The 21,761-nt window shown below is 39.5% G+C and overlaps 2 protein-coding genes across 2 annotated transcripts in view; one reads left to right on the top strand and one right to left on the bottom strand.

Moving 5' to 3' along the window:
- Positions 1-1,340: 1,340 nt before the first annotated feature.
- Positions 1,341-3,090, bottom strand: LOC119542196 (centromere protein L-like). Its single transcript, XM_037846767.1, is given in 2 exon segments — positions 1,341-1,958; positions 1,961-3,090. Coding segments are annotated over 2 exon segments (1,038 nt in total). The 5' UTR covers positions 2,625-3,090; the 3' UTR covers positions 1,341-1,584.
- An 8,292-nt stretch (positions 3,091-11,382) lies between these two features.
- TRHDE (thyrotropin releasing hormone degrading enzyme) overlaps positions 11,383-21,761 on the top strand; it is a 427,626-nt gene continuing 417,247 nt past the window's right edge. The window contains exon 1 of the mRNA XM_037846765.1: positions 11,383-12,293. Coding sequence (XP_037702693.1) covers positions 11,383-12,293 — 911 coding nt within the window. The remainder of the gene's footprint in view (positions 12,294-21,761) is intronic.

Below are 21,761 nucleotides of genomic sequence, written 5' to 3'. Positions count from 1 at the left end.
AGACAAAACACCCAGATAAAAAGTGGGAGATAAAACACCAAAGAAAAAATTTCTGCTGAATAATCTCTTCAGTTTCATCTCATACTATTCTCCCCTTACTCTCTATGCTCCAACCACACAGATTCCCATTGTCCCTCTAATAAACCAAGCTCTTCATCTATCTTAAGGCTTATGCTCCTGCTATTTCACCTGCCTAGCACACTCTCCTCCCTCTCTTCATTCAGGACTTAGCTCAAATATCACCTTCTCAGAGATCTTCCTTTACTTCTCTGTGTGAAGTAGGCCCCACTGCAGCCACCGTTATTCATATTGTGCTGCCTTATTTTCTTCATAATGTGTATTTCCATTTGAAATTATTTCTTTGCCTTACTCCACTAGAATATAATTTCCAAGAATAGAGGCCTTTTTTTGTCTTCTTCACAACTATATCCCTATTACCCAATACAATTCTAAGCACATAGTAGGAGCTTAATATTGGTTGAATAAATAAAGGAATAAATGTCTGACTCCAAAGCCCATGCTCTTTCCACTATCTGTGCTGCCCCTTGTATATCTGAAATAATAGCCAATTTCAGAAGTCAATCTTTGCTTTTGGAATGACAGTCTAATAAGTAAACTGCTTTCAAACAGGATTTTTAAAAACATTGTTTCTAAAGTAAAACAAAATCTTTCTATGTTCACTACATAAAAAGAAGAGATTTACATATAATACCTCCAGCAAGTATCTTAAGTTGCTTGATTTCATAGTTTTCCTCTGTAAAATGGAACAGCTCTTTAAAATTCACTTAATATACAGATATTTATCAAGCCCTGTGCAAAACACTAGGGACTAAAGGTTAAACAAGATCATTTCGCCCTCAAAAGGGGCTCACAGGTGCACTGTAACTCTATAATTTTTATGATTTTATATAATTGTTGGTTTGTAACCTTTGTGCTACAGAAAAAGCCTACCACTTCCCACACTTAAACATTAAGAGATCTGTTGACAAGACACTGATAAACACACTGCTTCATTTAAAAAGTGAATATTTAATTCAACATTGCAATAAGAATTGAACAGTATTAAAAAACAAGCAGGTTGGTGGCTAAAAAACTTGTATATTAATCTTTAGTTTTCTTTGGAGGGGATTTTGATTGCCAGTTCTCTACAGCAAAATGACGCTAAGAAAATGTCTTTAGAAGACAGAAATTCTCTCTGAATGCAAGACTAAAAGGCCCAAAAGGGTTTACAGGTTTTAAAGATCCACATCAGAATACTCCATATTAGAAATATCTCATTTGAATCCCTAGTTGACATAATAAGCATTATATAAAAAAAAAAAAAAAAAAAAAACCAACAAATTAAGAACTCAACATTTCAAGAGGCTAGCATTCTAGATCATCTCGACACCTGGCAATAGCTTATCCATTACCACCTTCTTTGTTCTTCTGGATCCTTCCTGGCTTCCATCTGGGCCACCCAAAGGCACTTTGAGGAAAACACATAGAGATAGATGCCTATTTTTCCTGCAGTCTCTCTCAGCATAGCAAGCAATCAATGAGAAAAAGGTATATAATCCATAACTCAATAGTCCACACAAGGCCTCACTCAATTTGAAAAATTGCCAGTTCTGTCAAATATGCCAACACTCCAATAAGGTATTTATGACAAAGAATCTTTATTTTTCCATCAGTATGTGCTGAAGCTACAGATGTTGAAACACGAATTAATCTTGTGGCTGATAAATGAATTTTGAAATGTCTATGGAAATGTGAATAAAGGCAGTCCATGAATAAGTCAACTTCCTCCTGGGTAACCTCCCCAGGTGTTTTGTGGACACTGTCCCACAAAGCTTTTGCATCCTCTGGATGTATGGCATAGGAAATATCCAGACTTTGAGGACTACAGGGTACAGACCAAAGAAATTCAGTAGTAGCCATATAACGGTCTATTTTGCATGCAGTCCACATAGCAGCCTCCAGGTGAGATTAAACGCATTGATTGCTAATGGACTGAAATAGCAGTCAAAAGTTTTCTGAAACCAGGTTCCAATTATGGCTGTATTAGATTCTGCTCCATTTGCAAGGAACAAGGGAAGACAGGTGAAATCTTCTGTAGCAGTCTCGAGAAGACTGTCTCCAAATACACAGCAGAACCAACCAGTCCATAACACTTTACCTTCTGTGTTCTCAGATGGCAATTGAGATTTTGAAAGAATCTGGACAAGAAATGCTTCAGGGTCCCTTTGTGTTCCTTTCATTCCTAGGAGGGTAGAGAAAATCACTTTGATGTTGAAGTCTTCTCCCACTTCCACAGCAAATCCTTTTTGCTTTTCTGCAGTAATAAATGCACTCAGAAGTCTAGAATACTCTTTGAGATTGGTATAGGAGAATCTATACAAGGGAGTTAAACTATATAAAGTCCATTGCTTATGCAGAAGGAATGCAACCTTTTGAGTATCGATATCTTCCTGCAATTGTGAACACTGCGGAATTTTCCTTCGAGGTGGAGTTGGGACAAATGAAGTCTGCTTCCTGACTGATTCTAATCGTTTCTGCAGTGGGGTGGCACCTATAAAGTAATCTTTAGGACTTGAAGATGCACTTTGTCTAGGAGTCAATTCTGATGCATCACAAGGATCCATTGTCAATAAAATGCCGTGATGACACTGTCACCCATTCCTGCTTCGCGAATCATTCTTCAGGTCTGGATTCAAAACTCTGTCGAGACTGAACTCCTTGAAGTAAAAACGTCGCCAAAGTGACAGCTAAGAGAGAGCCCGGAGACACCCCTGGCGCTCCCAAATTCCCTTTCGTTCCACAACAAGCAAGTTCAGCAGAGACGCAATCGCGCGGGATAAGCAGACCTCGGCTCGGTCAGACGCGGGACGACCCTTGAGACTTCACCCCGGGACGGACATTCCCTCTGACCCAGCCGTCCACCTCGGCGACCTTCGATCCTGCTGGGGCGGCTCCTCCCCGCGGAGCGGGTAGGGCAAAGGACAGTGTGCCCCCAATTCACACTCTCTATGTGAGCCCTCACAGGCTAAGCCCAGCTCTAAAATCCTGCCGTTGAGAAGCGGCAACTTAGGCCTCAGCCGCCTATTCAGTTTAAAATCGTTTCCCGACTCCGAAAATTACTTTTTGAATTAACACATGGTACAAACTTCAACTCTTAATAAGCCAGGAGTTCAGATATGAACATTTATGCATTCACAGTGAGCAGATTATGATTTTCACTTGCTCTGAAATCACTTCATAAAATGCAATTTCGAAATTTATTTCTCCATCATACTACAAAAAACAAAACAAAACAAAACAAACCACTTAGTGATAAATTCTAACATAAGTTTAGGTGTTTTGAAGAAGAGAACCCATTATATTTTTGTTTGGCTATTCAAAGAATCATTATTGATGTCTCCAGTATGTGGAGAATGTTAAGTAATATAAAACACATTTCCTGCATGTCTCAAATAAGAGAGACAGTTTAGCACACTGTACTAAATTATTCCTTATTCTCTTTTGGCTTCAGCATAGTTAAAAAACAAACAGTAAGGTAACTCAATGCAAATTTAGTCCAATGTGAGAAATAAGCTGCATCTGAGACAAAATCAGATACAGGAACATTTTCTAAAAGATTAGCAGGGTTTGCAATCACCTAGAATCAATTCTCATGGGGCACTAGTGTAGAAATAATGATACTTAGTTAAGAAAATATTTTTCTTATGGAAAAAATTACAAGTGAGAGCTTGCCACTTATGTTATCCAAGATAGGTGTGGTGATTATCCTGTAAATGAACATAAATTTTTATGTAGATTCCAGTATTTCCAATCTCTGAGAAATTGTTTTGGTGTTCGAATGTAGAAGTATGGCAAGTAACTTCTGTCGAAGAGGAGGAATTGCTTCACATCTGAGCTTTACCACACTGCTTTCTAAGACTTGCTTTAACACGGCAGAGAACAGAACTCAAAAAAGCTCAGAATCCTATGTATTTATTATTACTGGCTAACCCACAAGGTGGCACTAAAGAGAAAAGTGACAAAAGTAAAGATCACAAGCAACTTACATACTAAATCAATTCTATTATGAGAATTAAAACTATTTCATAAAATGATCATCCAAATTTTAATATGCTTATAACTCAAAACAGTCATCTTCAAGTTCATTGCTTTTTTCCCTACAGACTGTTTTGGAGCCAAAAAAAAAAAAAAAGTTTCACTCAATCAAGCAGCTGGTTATTTTCAAGAGTTAGTAGTTTGAATTTCTCTGTGTAGCTCTTTTGCAGGGATGCTTTTGTCCAGATACAGACTCGAGGTTCATTATTTGGGTATAAACTATGACCATTTCTCTTTTATGTTAGGTGTCTGGTATTTAATGTTTTAAGATAAATGTAAAAAAAACACAACATATTTAACGTTATAACATCTATATTATAATAATGTATATAGACTTTTAATATTTATAGTAATATTCATATATAAGTTTTTTAAATGGCTAAGAAAAATGCATTTTAAAAGTCTGTTTGAATTTCAGCAATAATTTCCAGATCCCCAAATACATATTTCAGCTAAACTTCAAAGCACCTGGAGAATAGCTTCTAGGCTGGTATGAGGATGTGAATAGGCAACTGCTGTCAGAAAACCATGTGCAGAGAAAGGAAAAATTGTGTGACTTTGGCATAACATTGCTATATAGCTATGAAAGTAAAGAGGTATGGGGAATCCATGTGGTGGAAGGAACTGGACCTTCACTAGCAAACATCTCTGAATATGAGCAAGGAGAGGGAAAAGACCAAGAAAAGAGGATATTCTTCCATTTATGACTAAGAAGTTATGTTATTCATGCACAGGTGTAAAACTTGAAGGAAAAATATAATTCACCTTTTTCTTGTTTCAAAGTAGGAATTTAATGTGGTTGAAAATGCAATTTTAATTTTTACTACTATTGTGCATTATATATATATTTCTTATGAAATATTTAACAGAAGTTGTGCTTCTCACTCAGGAATGACTGCATTTTTTGACCAAAATACTGACTCAGCAAAACTGTATTTGGTTAGGATTTTATATTATTAAAAATAAAAGACACTATGGCTCAAATCAGCAATCAAAAATTTACCCACAGGTATGTGACCTCAATATTAGTGATATTTCAATAATAAAAGAGAAAAATTTCATGTCTCTTAATTTCTCCATTTACAATGATCATTTGATACCTAAATTTATGAAATTATTATAATTACCTAGTTTAAAGCACTACATTGATGAACATGTATATATAATATGTCTATCTGTAGTAAGTTCAGGTTTCAAGAAATGATTTTTTCTATTAAATGGAAGAAATAAATGATTGGAAGAGAGAATAAACATGTATGGATTAGAAGATACATACAGAAGAAATAAAACAGGATATTTTACATCTTTATGTGACTTTAAATTAATATCTATCTAAGTGTGGCTTTGAAGCAGATAATTTTCATGGTCTGAAAGAGGTGAAGTATCATTCAAATCATGTAAATTTGAACTGTCAAATAAGCCTGGGTCAGAGACACGTTATTTAATGCATTCAAGAGACAAGATTTCTAAGGCATGCAAACTGCTTGTTCTGCAATATGAAAATAAGCTATAGTCAACTTTTTCAACTACTTCTCAATCCAGGATGAATAATGTGCTTTTTAATTATTACTCCACAAAATTATAATCATTCTTCTCAGGGCTGGGCTACATTATTCTCTATTTATTCATGTCATTTAACAAACACTCACATAGCACTTATTATGTGCCAGGCACTGTACCCTGCAATGAGGGTGGAGACCACAGTGTTTGGTTTGTACTTGGATAGTTTAGATTTGGTTTAACTTTCAAGAAGTTGTAAGGCATAATGGTTAAGTGTACAAGTCACAGAGTAGTCCTTCCTGGTATGGAATCTCAGCTCTGCCACCTATGAATTAAATGACTTTAGACAAGTTATTTCATCTCTGTGAGCCTCAGATTCCTCATTTGTCAAATGCAGATAATTAAATTATTACTTTTATGGGGGTAATTTCTTGATTAAATGGGACAATATAAGGTGCTTAGACAAATGCCTGGCACAAGGTAAGCCCTTGCTAAAACTTAGCTACCATCATCATCATCATTAATGATTTCCTGCCATATTTATGTGGAAGCATGTATTTCAGCGAGCAACTTAAATTCATGATAAAAACTGTTACTATATTTTCGATTTCCATTTGAGCAACTAGACAAATTGATTAGCTCAACAGTAATATTTCTGAAAAGTTACTCATCTCCTATTCTGCTTGTAGAATTTGGGGTTAATACTGTTTTCATGGTTCATAAATAAACTATAAACATTTCCATGATACATACTTTGTCTTTTTATGGAGCTTTCTTACAGAGATCATAAGCCAAAGAGCCCAGAGGGAACACTGAAGAATTTTAACCTAGCATTAGAACCCTCCAAATAAAAATACAACTTAGTAGAGATCCTAATTATCTCTTTTCTGGATGCTGGCATTGGGAAAGACACTACAGATATTTGGTCATGCTTTTCCTTAAATTTGCCAACTAGGGAGGCCCTTTTAATGCTGTAAGACTTGTTCTGTCTTGGTGTAGGCATAATTATGAGATTTCTAGAACTAATATCATGTAGTAATATATTAATAGTTTAAGGAACTTTTTTTAACAACTTCATAATTTCAGATTTTTATGTGAGGAAAAAATGACAATCAAATTTAGACTCAATTTCCATTCAGATAAATCTTTAAAAATAAACAGAAGTCAGACAACTAACAGTTAAATCAAGGGTGTTAATTATAGTTGTCACTACAAGTATCATGAAAATTTCACTGTCTTGATGTTATGGCTGGTTTAAACAATTCTCTCTCCATCTTTAAGATCTCCAGGCATGTTCTATCTGAAAGGGTGGTACTTGTATGAAATCCCTCAGCAATGTCATCAGACGGTATGGGGTCAAATGTAACCTTTTGAAATTGTGCAATATAAAGATATTAATTTAGTTTGTAATAACATGAATTTCTCCAAATTATAATTTTCATCAAATTAACACAGTTATAAATTTCAAACTGCTTTTCTGCTATTGCCACATGGCGGCACCACTTTAGTAAAGAGATTTCTGCCACTCATTGTAAGCACTGGTTTCCAGCTATGTGAAGTCTTCAGGAACACATTTGTCTCATGAAATATATCCAGCCCTGTTTTGACTGCCAGAAAAGAGAATAGTAAGAGTTTGTTTTTTCCCCTACATTTTGCTAGTATGGTGCATTTTTAAATAAAGTCTCTTTACCCATTAAACTTTAAGGTTTTAATTGAAAAGTTTTGTTTCACAATGGAAAAAAAAATTCCCTGAGAACATAAAGAGGATAATGTATTAGCTTCTGAATTTTTTTTCATAGAATTTGAAAGACCAAATTTCTTTTTTGGTCCAATTCCTTCATTTGACAGACTAAATTATTAACTAACTGGCCAGGATAAGGTAGGGAGGTGGGGAAGACTCCTGATCTAGCTCCTTCTTCTGAGCCAAGCTGTTTCTGGATGTGAAGTGCTAATCACACTTGAAGGAAATGAGTACTTGAAAAACACTTAAGTTGTGCCTCTACATACAAACCAGTTGAAAAAAAACAAAAAACAAAAAACAAAAAAAACCCAAAAAAACAGCAGTTCAAGTGTAAACAATTAAAGAGTAAAGACTCTGAAGCCAGCGCATTCACTGAAGATAGTTCATTTTGATTGCCTGCAGGATCAAGGTGAAGTGTGGATCTAACTAAAAATAACTTCTGTTTGTTCTTGTGTATATTAAACATTCAGACTGTTTTCACTGTTACAAGTCCCTGAATCAAACATGGCCACAAAACTGACTTTATTGACATTTATTAGTTAAAGAAAATAATCACAAAACTCTTTCAACAAATAAATGTGTTTCTGAGAGAAAGCATCAGGGACTTTGGAAAGCCCTGCTCCCTTGTTTTGGATACTACATGCGCTAGTATTGGCAAAGTCAAGACTTATTTTTAGTTCAGTGACCTACAACACCCAAGACAACTTCTTCGTAGAAACATTAGTGAATCACCTGTTTAATACTTTTGTTAGGTACGCCACCTGAAATTTTGCCATTTCTTTTTTGTTTGAGGGAGAATGAACAGTCCCTAAGAAAATAATGCTAAAAACTATTTTACCAAAATGCTTGCTTCTCAAGGGAAGAGCGATATATGCGTTCAGAAATTTAAAAAAAGAAAAACTCACTATGACTCTTTTATAACATTGATACGAGAGGCAGAAATATTTACCCACTTGAACTTGATATTGAATTTATTGGGTAAAGTTACATTTTAGGGGAATCAATGCATTAATAAGCTGCATCTACTCTGCATTAATAAACTTGTGTTTACTTTACTTGGGTTTAAAAAAATAACTCATCTACTAATTTAATCACAGTCAGTGCAGCAGAGCCTTTACTAATTAGTAAATGTATACTTTAACTCTAAAATATTTGAGAATTGCCTTGTAGTAATCAAAATTGCCTTGAAGTACATAAAAATATTGATAAAATACAAAGAACAGAAAATGTTTCTTAAATTTTTTTGACTATTAGCATTTTAGAGAAAGAAAGCCTCAGAGATCCTTGAGTAGGTGACCCCCTTAGTAGGCAGTGGTTCTCAGATGCCTGGGGGTGATTCCAGCACCCTGAGATAATCAAAATGCACTATGGACTTTAAATCAATAATCCTGAATTACCAAGTAAGCACCCTGAAGTCACAGAGGCTGTGACCTGCCAAGGGTCGCATGGCTCCTTTCCCCTGCCTGTAATATGTATCCTGATTCTGTGGAAACAAACTAAGTAACCCCGCCTCCTCAACTCTTAAAATGCATACAACCAGATACAGAAGGGCAGCAAGAGCACAGAGATTTAAAAATAGAGCAGAAAAACGTAAATTGAACAGAATGTGGCATTTCACTTGGTCTGTTGCTAACAGCCCACACACAACATGGTTAAAAAACAAAAAAACAAAAAAAACACAAAACTCTTCAGGGTTCTTTTCATCATTTTAAAATGATTTAAATGGACACTTAGAATGTATGGCATTGGACACACATCCCATCTGTGGATAAATGGTAAAAGGGCTTCATCAAGAAAGACTGTGTTTTTAGTGGTTGTCAGGCTAAAGTTGATGTGTACTTAGTCTCTTTACTTTTGGTCATGCTTTTAAAGTGAAAGCACAATATTTTGATTGCATATTTTCAGGACTCTAAAGCAAGTAGCATTAAATGTTGCTTTTTTGTAAGGAAAATAATTATGAACAAGATTTTTTTAAATACCTTCAGGATTTGAAGACCTGAAAGAAACATGTAAAAGGGAATTACTTCATTCTCTTGATATTTTGAACTTTTCAAAAGAATTGATTCCGAAGTTAATCACATTTTCTTTTATTAAAAACTAAGAGATCCTCTGCCTCTTTGCAGCGGTCTCTAGCCACCTTTGGGGTATCTGTTTTCTGATATTTGTTCCAATCAGAGCTTTTCAGACAAATTCGGATAGTAATCTCTGCATTTTAATTGAAAAGTTCTGTAAATTTAGAGTCCATACCCAGTCAATGGGCTATGAACTTGTTTTTGATGCTTCCTGCTGTCAGCAAACACTTCCTATTCAAAACTGTTCTAAAAAAGTTTAAACAATTTCATGATAACACTTCTTCCGTAGCTAGATGAAGTGAAAAATCACAGACTGCTATTTATTTGCTGTTTTAGTAAGTCTAAAATAACAGGGTTCATATCCCCAGTTTTTCTCACTCTCAAGTTTTTGGTCCTGAATGTTACATTGTAGGCATTATATTTGAATCATTTCCCCCAAGCAAAAAATAGCAATTATCCTATGGGGGGGAAAATCCCTTCTGGGAGGATTCACAAGCTTCCTTGCTAACCATCATTTTAGTACTGCACACCTGGACACATCTCACAGTATAGTATAATATATGTAGTCAGGCTTCGAGAATTTATTTCAGTTTACATACAATCCTCCAAATCCTCTGGCAAGCTTGAAATGAAATCTGACACAGACCACATTTCCCCAGCAGGATCTTCTTTGCTCTCAGTGTTAATAGCCAAAGGCTCCAAGGATCCCTTCGGGGATCCGCGGTGGGGCTAAGGAGTCGGGAAGAGGGGTGACAGCGGGGCTTGTTGCGCTGAAGATTTACAATGTACTTCTTGCAGGCGGCTCAGCAACCCCCTCTGTGGCTGTGGGTGTCTGGTGTGACAGAGCGGAGAAAAGCTCTCTAATCTCACTGTGCCTGCCTCTGCCTCTCAGCCGCTCCCCTCCCTCCCGCCTTCCCTGCCTCCTCGTCCTCTCAGGCTCTCTCCTTTGCCTTTCTCGGGGAGTTTCAGTCCCCTGAATGCAGCTAGAGTAGCCTTGGCAATCTAGACCCGGAGACTGTGTGTGTACACATACACGCACACACATGCACACGCCTTCTCATACACCGACTCCAGCTGTCCCCACGGGGATACGGAGCAAACCCGGAGCTTTATCTACCTGAAGGGGATGGCCGGACCGGACACTTCTTGCTCACTTGTCATCTCCTGAGGGCAGAACAACATCAGAAGGAGGGAGGCTCGCGGTCCTGTCTGCAAGCTCACAGTTTGCCGCCACAGCTGCTTAAAGTGTCCAGGGTGGAGGGGGAAGGCGTCTCCAGGACACATCCCCGGCGCTGCTCGGCGGCCCCGGGATTTCTTCCAGCTGGTGCACCTCGGTCTTTCCTCACCCGGCCATAATCTTCTCTTCTTGGCTGCGAAGTGTAAAGTCTAGCGCCTCCGGTGCTGCTGCCGTCGCCGCCGCCGCTGCTGCAAGCACATCCCGCCCGGAGGACTGAACGCCGCGGCTGGAGTGGGGGAAGAGAGCGGAAGCCTTAACTTCCCTCCCCACGCCGCTCGCTCTCCCCCACGGCTCCCTGTCCTCCTCCCCAGCCGAGGACCCGCTGGAAGGCTCCTGCGGAAAGCTAAGAGAGACCGCTGCGCAGGGGAGGCGAGCCGCCAGCCGCAGGCGCGCAGGGGCGGGGGCAGCATGTGCCCTGGCGCCCGGCACCCGCCGGAGAAGTAGCGCGCAGTGAGGCGGGGGAGACGCTTTCCAAGTTGGGCGCGTCCCGGAGCTCGCCGCCGCGCGCCTCGGCCGCCGGTGTCCGAAGAGAGGCGGGGCTCATGGGGGGCGCAAAGGCTGCGGTCGCCTGCGGCCAGAGCCCGTCTTAAAAGAATCCGGGACAGCATCCCCAGGGTCCCAACCGGCGGCGCGCCTTCGGCCAGCGTGCGATCTCTGATGCCAGCGCTGGCGGTGGCCCGGGAGGCCCGCCCGCGGGGGGTGCCTGAGAGGGCGGGGGAGGAGGAGGAGGGAGTGTGATGGCCCTGGACGGCGAGCGGGGGGAACAAGAGGAGGAGAAGAAAAAGAAGAAGAAGAAAAAGAAGAGGAAGAAGAAGGAGGAGGAGGAAGAGGAGGGGACCCAGAAGAGCAGCTCACCCTTCCCAGCCACGATGGGGGAGGACAACGCCGCGCTCCGGGCCGGCGGCAGGGGGCTCTCGAACCAGTGGGCGGACTCGGTGGGGGTGCGCCCCCGCACCACGGAGCGCCACATCACTGTGCACAAGCGGCTCGTGCTGGCCTTCGCCGTGTCCATCGTGGCGCTGCTCGCGGTCACCATGCTCGCCGTCCTGCTTAGCTTGCGCTTCGACGAGTGCGGGGCAAGCGCAGCGCCCGGCGCCGACGGCGGCCCCGCGGGCTTCCCAGCGCGCGGCGGCAACGCGAGCTTTCCGGGCTCAGCCCGGCGTAACCACCACGCGGGTGGGGACTCTTCGCCGCCCGAAGCCGGCGGGGAGGCCACCCCCGGGACCCCGTCCGCCCAGCCGCCGTTGGAGGAGGAGAGGGAGCAGTGGCAGCCCTGGACGGAGCTGCGCCTGTCCGGCCACCTCAAACCGTTGCACTACAATCTGATGCTCACCGCTTTCATGGAGAACTTCACCTTCTCCGGGGAGGTCAACGTGGAAATAGCGTGCAGGAACGCCACCCGCTACGTCGTGCTGCATGCCTCCCGGGTGGCGGTCGAGAAGGTGCAGGTGGCCGAGGACCGGGCGGCCGGGGCTGTCCCAGTGGCCGGCTTTTTTCTCTACCCGCAAACCCAAGTCTTGGTAGTAGTTCTGAATCGAACCTTGGACGCACAGAGGAATTACAACCTGAAGATCATCTACAACGCCCTGATTGAGAACGAGCTCCTGGGCTTCTTCCGTAGCTCCTATCTGCTCCACGGGGAGAGAAGGTATGGAGGGAGGCGGTGCCCGGCGCCGCCCCACCCCACCAGGCAGCGCCTTCCCCTGGGCAGCCAGCGACCCTGGGGACCAGGCTGGCTTCCGATACCCCGAGAAAGTATGGGTGGAGGAAGGAAGCCAAGGTGAGGTAGGATAATCACCCGGAACCCCTATGCTTGGGGTCTCCCCAGTGCTTGGGCTCTGCCAGTGCTTGGGCTCTTACTGCTCCCAACTCCGCCAACTCACTCACTAGTGCCACATGATGCCGCCTCCTCCTCTAGTCGGGACTCCCCCACCCCGTCAAAGTTTCTTAGCTGGCCAGGGTGCACATTTCTTTCTCTAAAGGGGAGTGTGTAATCTGAGCGATGCCAAATTGACATAAAAAGCCTGCCAAGTTCCTGTCGAGGGAAAATACGCGAGCGTCAAGACCAGGGCAGCCGCATATTGCGGTCATATGTCAGGGTGGACAGCGTAGACCCCTTCCTCCCGTCACGGCCACCTCCCCTGACTATTAGTTCCCTGAGTAGGCGCTGGACAGATGATGGGCTTTGGCCACATAAAGTTTTCCAAAACTGGAAGTTAAAATTGCGAGCGGTAACAGCGGTTCCCTGTGACAGCCTAATGCGGGCTGGGGCAGGAAGGGACAGCAAGAAATGTCCTCGCAGGCGCTCCTAGCTTTCTAGGAACTAACAGTGATTCTGGTTGCTTGTTCGTGACTTGCTGCCCCTGGAAATGACTACATTGATGAAGGGAGGGATAGCCAGCTGTCAGTCTTTATACCTTGTTCCAGCGCGCCTTTGATGCGTTTTAGATTTGAGCATTACTACTTTTTTAAAGTTTTGAGAGGCTTTGGGGCTTTTCATCAATAGTTTAGAGCTCAGACTTTGGAGCCCATAGGAAATGGGTTCAAATTCCAGATCCTCCTCTAGCTGTGGTGAAAGCTATGGTTTTGATTTTGGAACATGATTAGTCTTCCTAAGTTGCTAATTCCCCTAGTGCTTATTGAACACAATTAATATTCACGGAATCCTACAACCACCCTAGGGGATAGGTGCTATTATCATCATTCTCTATTTTATAGGTGGGGAAATGGAGGCATGGAGAAGTGAAATAGTTTGGCTGTGTTCACACAATAAAGTGACAAAGCTGCTATTTGAACCCAGGCAGGTCGGCCACAGAACCCATACTTTTAGCTCTAATTTGGGAATACTACTACTACTAGTATGCTCATAAGATTGTTGCAGGTTCCATGAGCGAATACATGGCAAAACATTAACACTGTGCCTGGCATGCTAGTGCCCACTATAAATGTTAGCTTTTATGAGTATCCAGTAGTAGCAAGCTCTTAAATATATTGGTGAATAAATGAATAAGTGATTCTTGCTGTTTCCTTTGACATGGCATTTAAAGCAACTTTGACCAAAGTGAACTAAAAAATGAAATTACCAACCTTAAAAGAGGAGCAGGTGGGTGATTAGTAATGAAACCACTGGCAGAGCCTCTCCTGTTCTCAGGGGAATCTCACAACAGCAGAAAAATGGGGCTCAGAGCAACTGAGGGCACTTGAGGTCAGTGGGCTTGTGAGTGGAGAGCTGGGACTTGAACTTTTCTAATCTCTGGACTAGCACTCAGGGTGTCTGGAAACTCTCGGAGGAAGGTGCTATCATGCAAGGCTGGGAAAATGTCAGTGTGTTGTGCGAGTACACAAAAGTTTCATTGTTTATGGAGTGCTGTGAGGCAACCTCATACAAATCAAACACCCAATGGTTTACTACTTGTATGATAGTTAAAACCTCCCGTAAGTGAATTGTAAATTACTCACTTTCTTACTCCTAAGATCAGATACGCATAATTTAAACCCCCTTCCACCATACCCTGAAACATGTTTTGAAGAATATAGATTTAAAGTATTTTTAAAAAATCCAAAACCATATCAAATATAGGGGAAAGGCATAGAAGGCAAATTTGCATGTCATATTTGGAAACATGTTTCTTATATAAAAATGTCAATAGTGGGAATTGAATATCACTACTGATAAATCATGCTGTGGTAAAATAAATAATTCCAACAAATCCTGTTTCTTGAGTCATGCCAAAATATATTTGGTGGCACTGAACTTGTTTTGGTCAGTGCTTTCAAATTAACAGGATCCTGAAAAAGATCAGATGTTTCTGCTTGACCCATAACTGCTTTCTTGTACCCCTGGTGCATATTTGCATTCAAACACTCTTCTTCATTTTCTCCTAAAGATGTAAATAACTTAGTTGCAAGTTTAACCTAGTGCACATGTGGCTAAATGCTGCATCCCAATGAAATTGCAGGATTCAGTGTTTCTGGAGACCCCAGGATGGTTTTGTTTCTAAACACTATCTTAAAGTCCTTGTTTTTCTCTCTGTTTCCTTCAATTCTGTAATAAATCTGATAATTTCTTGGTTGTTTCTACTAGAGTTGGTAAGGCCAAAGGAAATCTAATAAACCATTTCACAATTATGTTAACAGTCAATATATTAAACCTTTTTGTTGTTGTTGTTACTATGGTTACTTGAAGATTTTTTTTTGTTTTTCCTTAAACAGACCAATATCAGGAACTCAGCCAGGGTTGGACTTTTATTGGTGATGATTTTGTCACAAAAATGCAATGAATTGACATTTAAAAACCCCACTTTCCGAAAGGACACGGATACAACCTCTGAATTTTCATTTGATTAATGATTAAATATCTTGGTCTTTAGTCACAACTTTTGCCAATTTAATTATAGGATAATTTCTGTAGTGAAAACAAATATTTAATCTGCCAATCAGGAGTCACACTGAGCAACTTGAACTATTTAAAAGAGCGATGCTACAAAGTTGTCTGCTTTACTTAGCCTCTGTGGAAACAATGACTCATTAATACCAGTCAATATGAGTCTTTGACTCACTTCTCAAAGTTCTGAGAGAAAGAATATGGGAGAGGGTAGGAAAATTAGATTCCACTGCGTGCTGTATACCTTTGGTCCATGGACGGTTTCATCTCCCAGTAGGTATTGGAGGGTATTGGACCTGGTTTTATCCTACAGGGAAGACTTGCCTTGCATGGTTCCCATACTGTAGTGGAGAAAGGGTAACAGACCCTGTGGACACTTCCTGTTGAAGATTCCCCTTCTTGAGGAAAATCCTCTTTTCTTGGTTATTCATTTGGCCTTCTAAGAGCAGAATCTGTCATTTGTTGAGTACTGCAAATACACAAATTCTCTTAAAATTGAAATGTTTATGCACAAGCAGTAAATTATTTCCATTAGACAGAACACACATTCACTTTTTCCTTAAATAGGTGTGCAGCGGGCAGATGAAAGGGTTGCATATTTATGCTGTACTCTCCTATAGGAGAATATGCTTGCTTAGAATTAGGTGAAATGTTCATTTACCTGAAATAACTGCCGCTTTTGGTAGACAGATGGTGAGCACACCCATGTTCAAAGTAGGGTACCTTGATTTAGATCCAGATGGTCGTATTGAAAAAGAGAAGGTTTACCCAAGGTAAATGAACATCTTAGTCACTTTCAAAAGGGAGACAGTTTTCTTTGACAAACTTTGATTGGGTCTACCCCAAAGTGACAGAAGACAGAATAAAAAATAGGAGGTCTTTTAAACTTTTCTTTTGTTCAGAGAGAAACCGTGATCTCAGATTAAAATGGGAAAAATATGATTATGTTTCTCAGAGAAAATTGGGACCACTCTTGCAAAAATCTTATGGAGAACATGAAGGATATCTCTGGACAGGCATTTGATCTTTTGTAGTATCAGTGTACATGGTTTAATACCTTGTACTATTTCTGGACTGAAAAATCATGATATTTAGTAAAAACAAGAAAATCATTGTACTGTTTTTATGTTGAAAGCAGCCTCTTTTCTCCCCTTCATTCTGGTGAAGAGATATTTTTTACATGTGCAAGTAGGAATATATGGCTTTTTGCCCCTCTATGTAAGGTTCTGAACTAAAAAATCTTTGAGGACTATTTGTTTTTGTAAAAACTTTTTAGTATGATTCCTTTATGGACTTAGCTAATTGTTTTCCCATCAGGCACATATAACCATATAGACAAATTGAGCCCAGGACTGGATTTCAGCCACAATTCAAAATGTCATCAGTAAACCAAATCTAGTAAATATTAACAAAACCAAACAAAACAAATCACACACACAAAAAGCAACTCTGACCATTTAATAACGACTCACCTTCGGAGGAAAATTAATACAATGATGTTTATCTTGCTGTGTTTTTCCATGGTCCCGCCTGATTTGATCACACTGAATAGTAGTAATAAAGTATATATTTTCTCTGAAAGAGTTAAATTAGTTTGCCTGTGTTTTTTAAAAAGCTACTCCAAACAGCTTATCTGCTCTGTTTCTCTTTCAAATAAAGATGGGCCTGCTACTGGCTTTCCTGATATTTGGTTTGTACAACATGTTTTGTTACCTAAATTAATTTCTGCCCTTGTGTATGTGGATGGGCTTGAGATAACAGGACAAGGCAACCCTTTAGGTTTGCTTGAGAAAGGGGACATTTGGTCGATATGCTACAACATAGGATTCACCTCTTTAAGTATGACTTCAAAGAGTGATACAAAAAGAGTGAGGAAGTTTATCTTTAATACATAAATGTTTTACAGTCTGTAAGGCAGGGCTTCCCTTCTTCACCCCACTCACCACCACCATCATCATCATCTCATTTCTTTGCATGTCCTTTACATCCTTGCAGATTAATAATAGTAGTTGGGTTCCGCCAGAGTTTTTCAAAGTCCCATGCAATCCTGCTTTTTACCACTAGAGAGTGGATGCTTTCTCCCACATAGAATTTTACTTCATAGAATTTGAAAGACTGCAAAGATGAAAAATACTCACTTCCTGCTCTTCCCAGTTTCCGGGACAATCTGAAGTGATTCAAATATGCACAGCTGGCTGGTGGTGGTGGAGCTCTGACGGTGGAACAAGATTGGCAAGGTTAGGTGGAGGCTGAATTGGGGTGAAGGGCCCCAGACTCACTCCTCTTTGCCTCCAGGTACGCTTTTGAACACCCGAGGGACTTGGTGTACAAGGCGCTCTGGATTAGTCGTTCAGGGAAAGGAATGAATTGATCACTCTCAATGCAAACATGTTTTCACTTGAAGGATGAAATCTTAATTTTGTGTTCCTGATTTTTCCTTCTGGCTGCGCAACTCAAAAAAAAAAAAAAAAAAAGCAAAAATCATACAATGAAACAAATTAGTTTTAAAATTATCATTGTTCGTTACTTTTAATCTCTTTTAAGAGTAGATTCAAGCCTTTTTTTGTGTGTTGCTGGATGGAGAACTGTGTGTGTGTGTGTGTGTGTGTGTGTGTGTGTGTGTGTGTGTGTGTGTGTTTGTTCCTTCTCCTACTCCTGAAGCAGGGACTCTGGATTCCTTCCCTGAGTCTGCCGCCTAGTAGCTTTATGACCTTGGCCAAGTTTCTTAAGTGCCCAATATATTCATCTGAAAAATGGGAATATTGATTCCCTACTTCATAAGATTGTGAGATGAGTTAAGTAATGTAAAGCATTTAAAAGAATGTCTGGCAATTGGTAACCAGCTCTGTGAGTATTACATATTATTATATTATTTCATGGCTAGAGATTCACTGTTTGGGCTGGTACTGGGTATTGTAGGACCAACATCCTTCTAGTCTTGGGGTTTCCTCTTGCTGGCAAAAGAGTGAGGAAATAGGTCCTGTGGATATGCTTTGGTTGGTTGGTTTTGCCCTCTAAGCAGAGATCAGAAGACAGGGGACTAGAGAAGCAGATCCCCTTTTACTATGAGGAAGAGAGGGAAGAGAAAGGCTTTGATTTTTCATGGCTAAAGAAACTCCATGCTTGGTTCAGATGCTGGGAGATGGGGATGGTTGCTGGAGATGGGGAGGTGAAGACTTGAGGAAATCAATGAAGTGTCCAACCGTCCTATTATGACACTACTTTCCACCAGCAGTAGAGCTAGCAGGAAGCTGCGACTGAAGGGTCAAGAGGGTATCTTCCTTGTTGCTGGAAGCTGGTCCAGCAAGTAGAAAAACCCTAAGGACCAAGGGAAAGGCAGATCAGTCATTAGATATTATTGCAGAGACTTAATTTGAGCAATGACAGTAGCAGTGCTTTGTACTACTTACATAATACTTTGCATCTTTCCAATAAAAAGCAAGTGAATGTCAGACACTATTTTATATTTTACCCAAAACTAATATTATGACTTATGAAAGTAATTTAATGTATTCATAATATTCTCCATTAACAGTGGTAAAATACTCAGTGCTCATTTTTGATAAGGTTATTTCGTATACAAACGGAAAAACAATTATGAATACTATGCTCTGCTTTTATAACACGATTATTCACATATGCATCACTTCCTACATACATATTGCAGGCATTATTGCATTATGTTTTTAGTTTACTAGAATGGTTATTTAAAAAATAGACTGCACACTTGCTTATAGCACTGAATATTCAGCAGGAATACTCCTCTACTGAAATGGCAGAGGTTTAATGACTCATTGAAGTACATAGAAATACACAGTCTAAACAACGGCCCGTTTTGGTTTAAAACATTTTATCATGGAGTAATAATTTGCATTTTGATTAACAACCTTCACTTAAATGGGACATGTGTAGCTTTCATGACCTGGTAACTTGGATCATTTTAAATGGGACATGTGTAACTTCCATGACCTTGTAATTTAGTCCATTTTACTGCAAACAATTGAACGGTAACTAGATGGTCCTTTGGAACTTTTCTTTAGGTTTTGGGAGTTCTTATTATCAATCTTAAAATATTGCAACACTAGGCAAATTGTGATTGCTACAGAAGTAAGTTCAAAGAGCAATTTTCACTGCGCTGTGCATGCAATATGCACAGATGTGGCCAAGATGGAAACCTTTTAAATATGCCATGCCATTTGTGACGTTCTCTTGGTTTTGGTAGATGCCACAGTGAAAAGTCATGAATCAATCAGATTGCTAACAGTATTATGCAAATGTTTGCTTCCTCTGCATATTTTACCTTATGAAAAGGCAAAGTGAAAATAATGGAGCAGAAATTGTTTTGTGTCATATACTGTAATTTGTTGGCAATATCAACGAACATTAATGCATTACTTTTGCTGAATGTTATCATAATGACTCGACACAAGTAGCTTGCCTAGTGTACTTCCGCAGAAATAAGAAGAAATCAATTCTCTATATCCTTCAGAGGCAACACAGAGCTTTAAGCCCTTCTTCGCTCAACCAAAATGTCAAATAGACAAGTTGTTAAGAAAATGAAGTAATTTATTTTAGATAGAAGAGGATTAAAATATGTGTGTATTATTCACATTTTTCTAGTTATGCAAAAGTGACATTCTTGGAATGACTTTTCCAGAATGTCACTTTTGAAAGTGGAATTTTTTATGGTAATAGAGGGATTTATTAAAAGATGAGAATGATTTTGTTTATGAAAGCAGGAGAAAAGCAGACCACAAAATACTTGTCCTATTACCTTCTGCCTGTTGAGGTTTTATTTTTCTTCTTGCTGTTATTTACAAATACCTATTTCGTATATATACTGTGTATTGAAGTGTTTTCCCTTAAAATTTCTTTTTTGTATTTCTTCAACCTGGTCTCCTCAAATTCATCCAAAAACCAAACTCATTATTTTCTTCTCCAAATCACCAACTCTAAAGCCTTCTTGGTGTTTAGGGCAGAAAAGAAGTCTCAGTTCCACCAATCAAAGGCAACCACAAAATATATGCAAGAAAGACAAAATCTTGTTGAAATCCAACAGGCACTGTTGCCTGCTGAGAGCACTGATCCGGAAGCTGGCTCTCTTTGTTACATACCCAGAATCTGCAAGCACCGATAGGGCACTAACTTAATATGTGAGTCAAAACTTTTTAAAGGCCTTATTTATTTATTTATTTATTTATTTATTTATTGTGCTAGTCCACTTGCTAATGTTCCCATCTGTCTCTGATTCTTAAAATCTACTTAGACTTCCTTGTCCATAAAACATTCCTTTCTTGTGTTTTGTAGTTGGGTGGCTCTTAACTGGGGCAATTTTGCCCTCTCTCCAGGCTCCATGGGACATTTGGCAATGCCTGTTTTTGGTTGTTACAATAGGTGAGGCACTATGGCTAAATGTCCTACAGGACAGGCCCTAACACAAAAACTATCTAGCCAAAAATGCCAATAGTGCTGAGGCTGAGAAACCCTGCTTTAAGCAAATATAATTTCTTCATACATCATCCCTCTTTTTCATGGTTTTTAAATATAATACCTGTTAAGGTGTACGTTTAATTTATTTTATTAGAGTATGAACTCCTTGAGGGAAGAGCACATATATGCTTAATTCTTATCTTTTCCTCCCCAGAATTGAACATTCAGAAAATGAATGACAAAGATAAGTAAATATATGATAGAACTTGTAGTAAAAAAGCTATTTAGTGGTAGCATAATTTAGCATTTTAAAAGCACCTCATCAAATTCAGGGAATATTTCATTTCTAATTTTTGTTGGAATTATAGAGTCTCAAGCTTAGAAAATAACCTTAAATATAATCTACTCTAACTGCTCTCTCTTCGTCACCAAGGGACTGTTTTTTTTTTTTTTTTTTTTTTGATTTCCTAAATACTGAATTGAAATTCAATTACAGTCTTCCTCAGGTGCCAGACTGTGAAATTGGTATTTCCTCATTTAGACATTATCAGAATATATGGTGGCCCTCCATGCATAGGTATACACTGTGTGTATGAATTCGTTAAGAATATTAATTGTAGAGAAAGTCGCTAGATGATTTTTATAGTTCCTTTCAACCCTGAGAATCGGTGAGTTAAATTGCTAGCTCCACTAACATATTTACTTATTAAGTAAGGCAAAAAGAGACTTCATGAAGTGTTTCATATGAATAAATATTTGGTTTATTAATTTTTAACTAGCCTGGAGGTATTTAGATCTTTTACATCTAATAAATCCCTATCCATTAATTACATAATGTCAAAGACACCTTTCATTTTTACTTAAAGACTAACACATTCTAATTGCAACCTTTCTGTTGAACTCTTAGAATTTTTCTCCTGGAATTATTAGTTGTCTTTTCACGTGTATGTATTTTCTTCTTTCTTTTCAATTAGATTACAAAGACCTTAAGGACAAATACCAATGATTATATCTTTTTAAAAAATCTTACCAAGTACCTACTATAGTGAGAAGCTCACACTATTTATTTGTTCATTGATTGGAATTGGAGTTTTCAGGTACTTGAAAGTTAAAAGAGAACACTTCTTATATATGAAATCCCATGGATAGCTTTTAAATTGCCTCAATAGAGAACAATCAAGCTCAGTGGACATTTTAATTAACAAGGTTGAAAGATAAGGTTCTACAGCATTATGGAAGACAAAAGCACATGAAAAGAAAATTGTAAATGGGTGGATTTTGAGTAAAAGGTACTGACATTTC

The sequence above is a fragment of the Choloepus didactylus genome, chromosome 8, assembly GCF_015220235.1.
Source record: "Choloepus didactylus isolate mChoDid1 chromosome 8, mChoDid1.pri, whole genome shotgun sequence".
NCBI classification, from domain to species: Eukaryota; Metazoa; Chordata; class Mammalia; order Pilosa; family Megalonychidae; genus Choloepus; species Choloepus didactylus.
The sequence above is the reverse complement of the archived record's forward strand: the minus strand, read 5'-3'. Positions and strand labels throughout refer to the sequence as shown.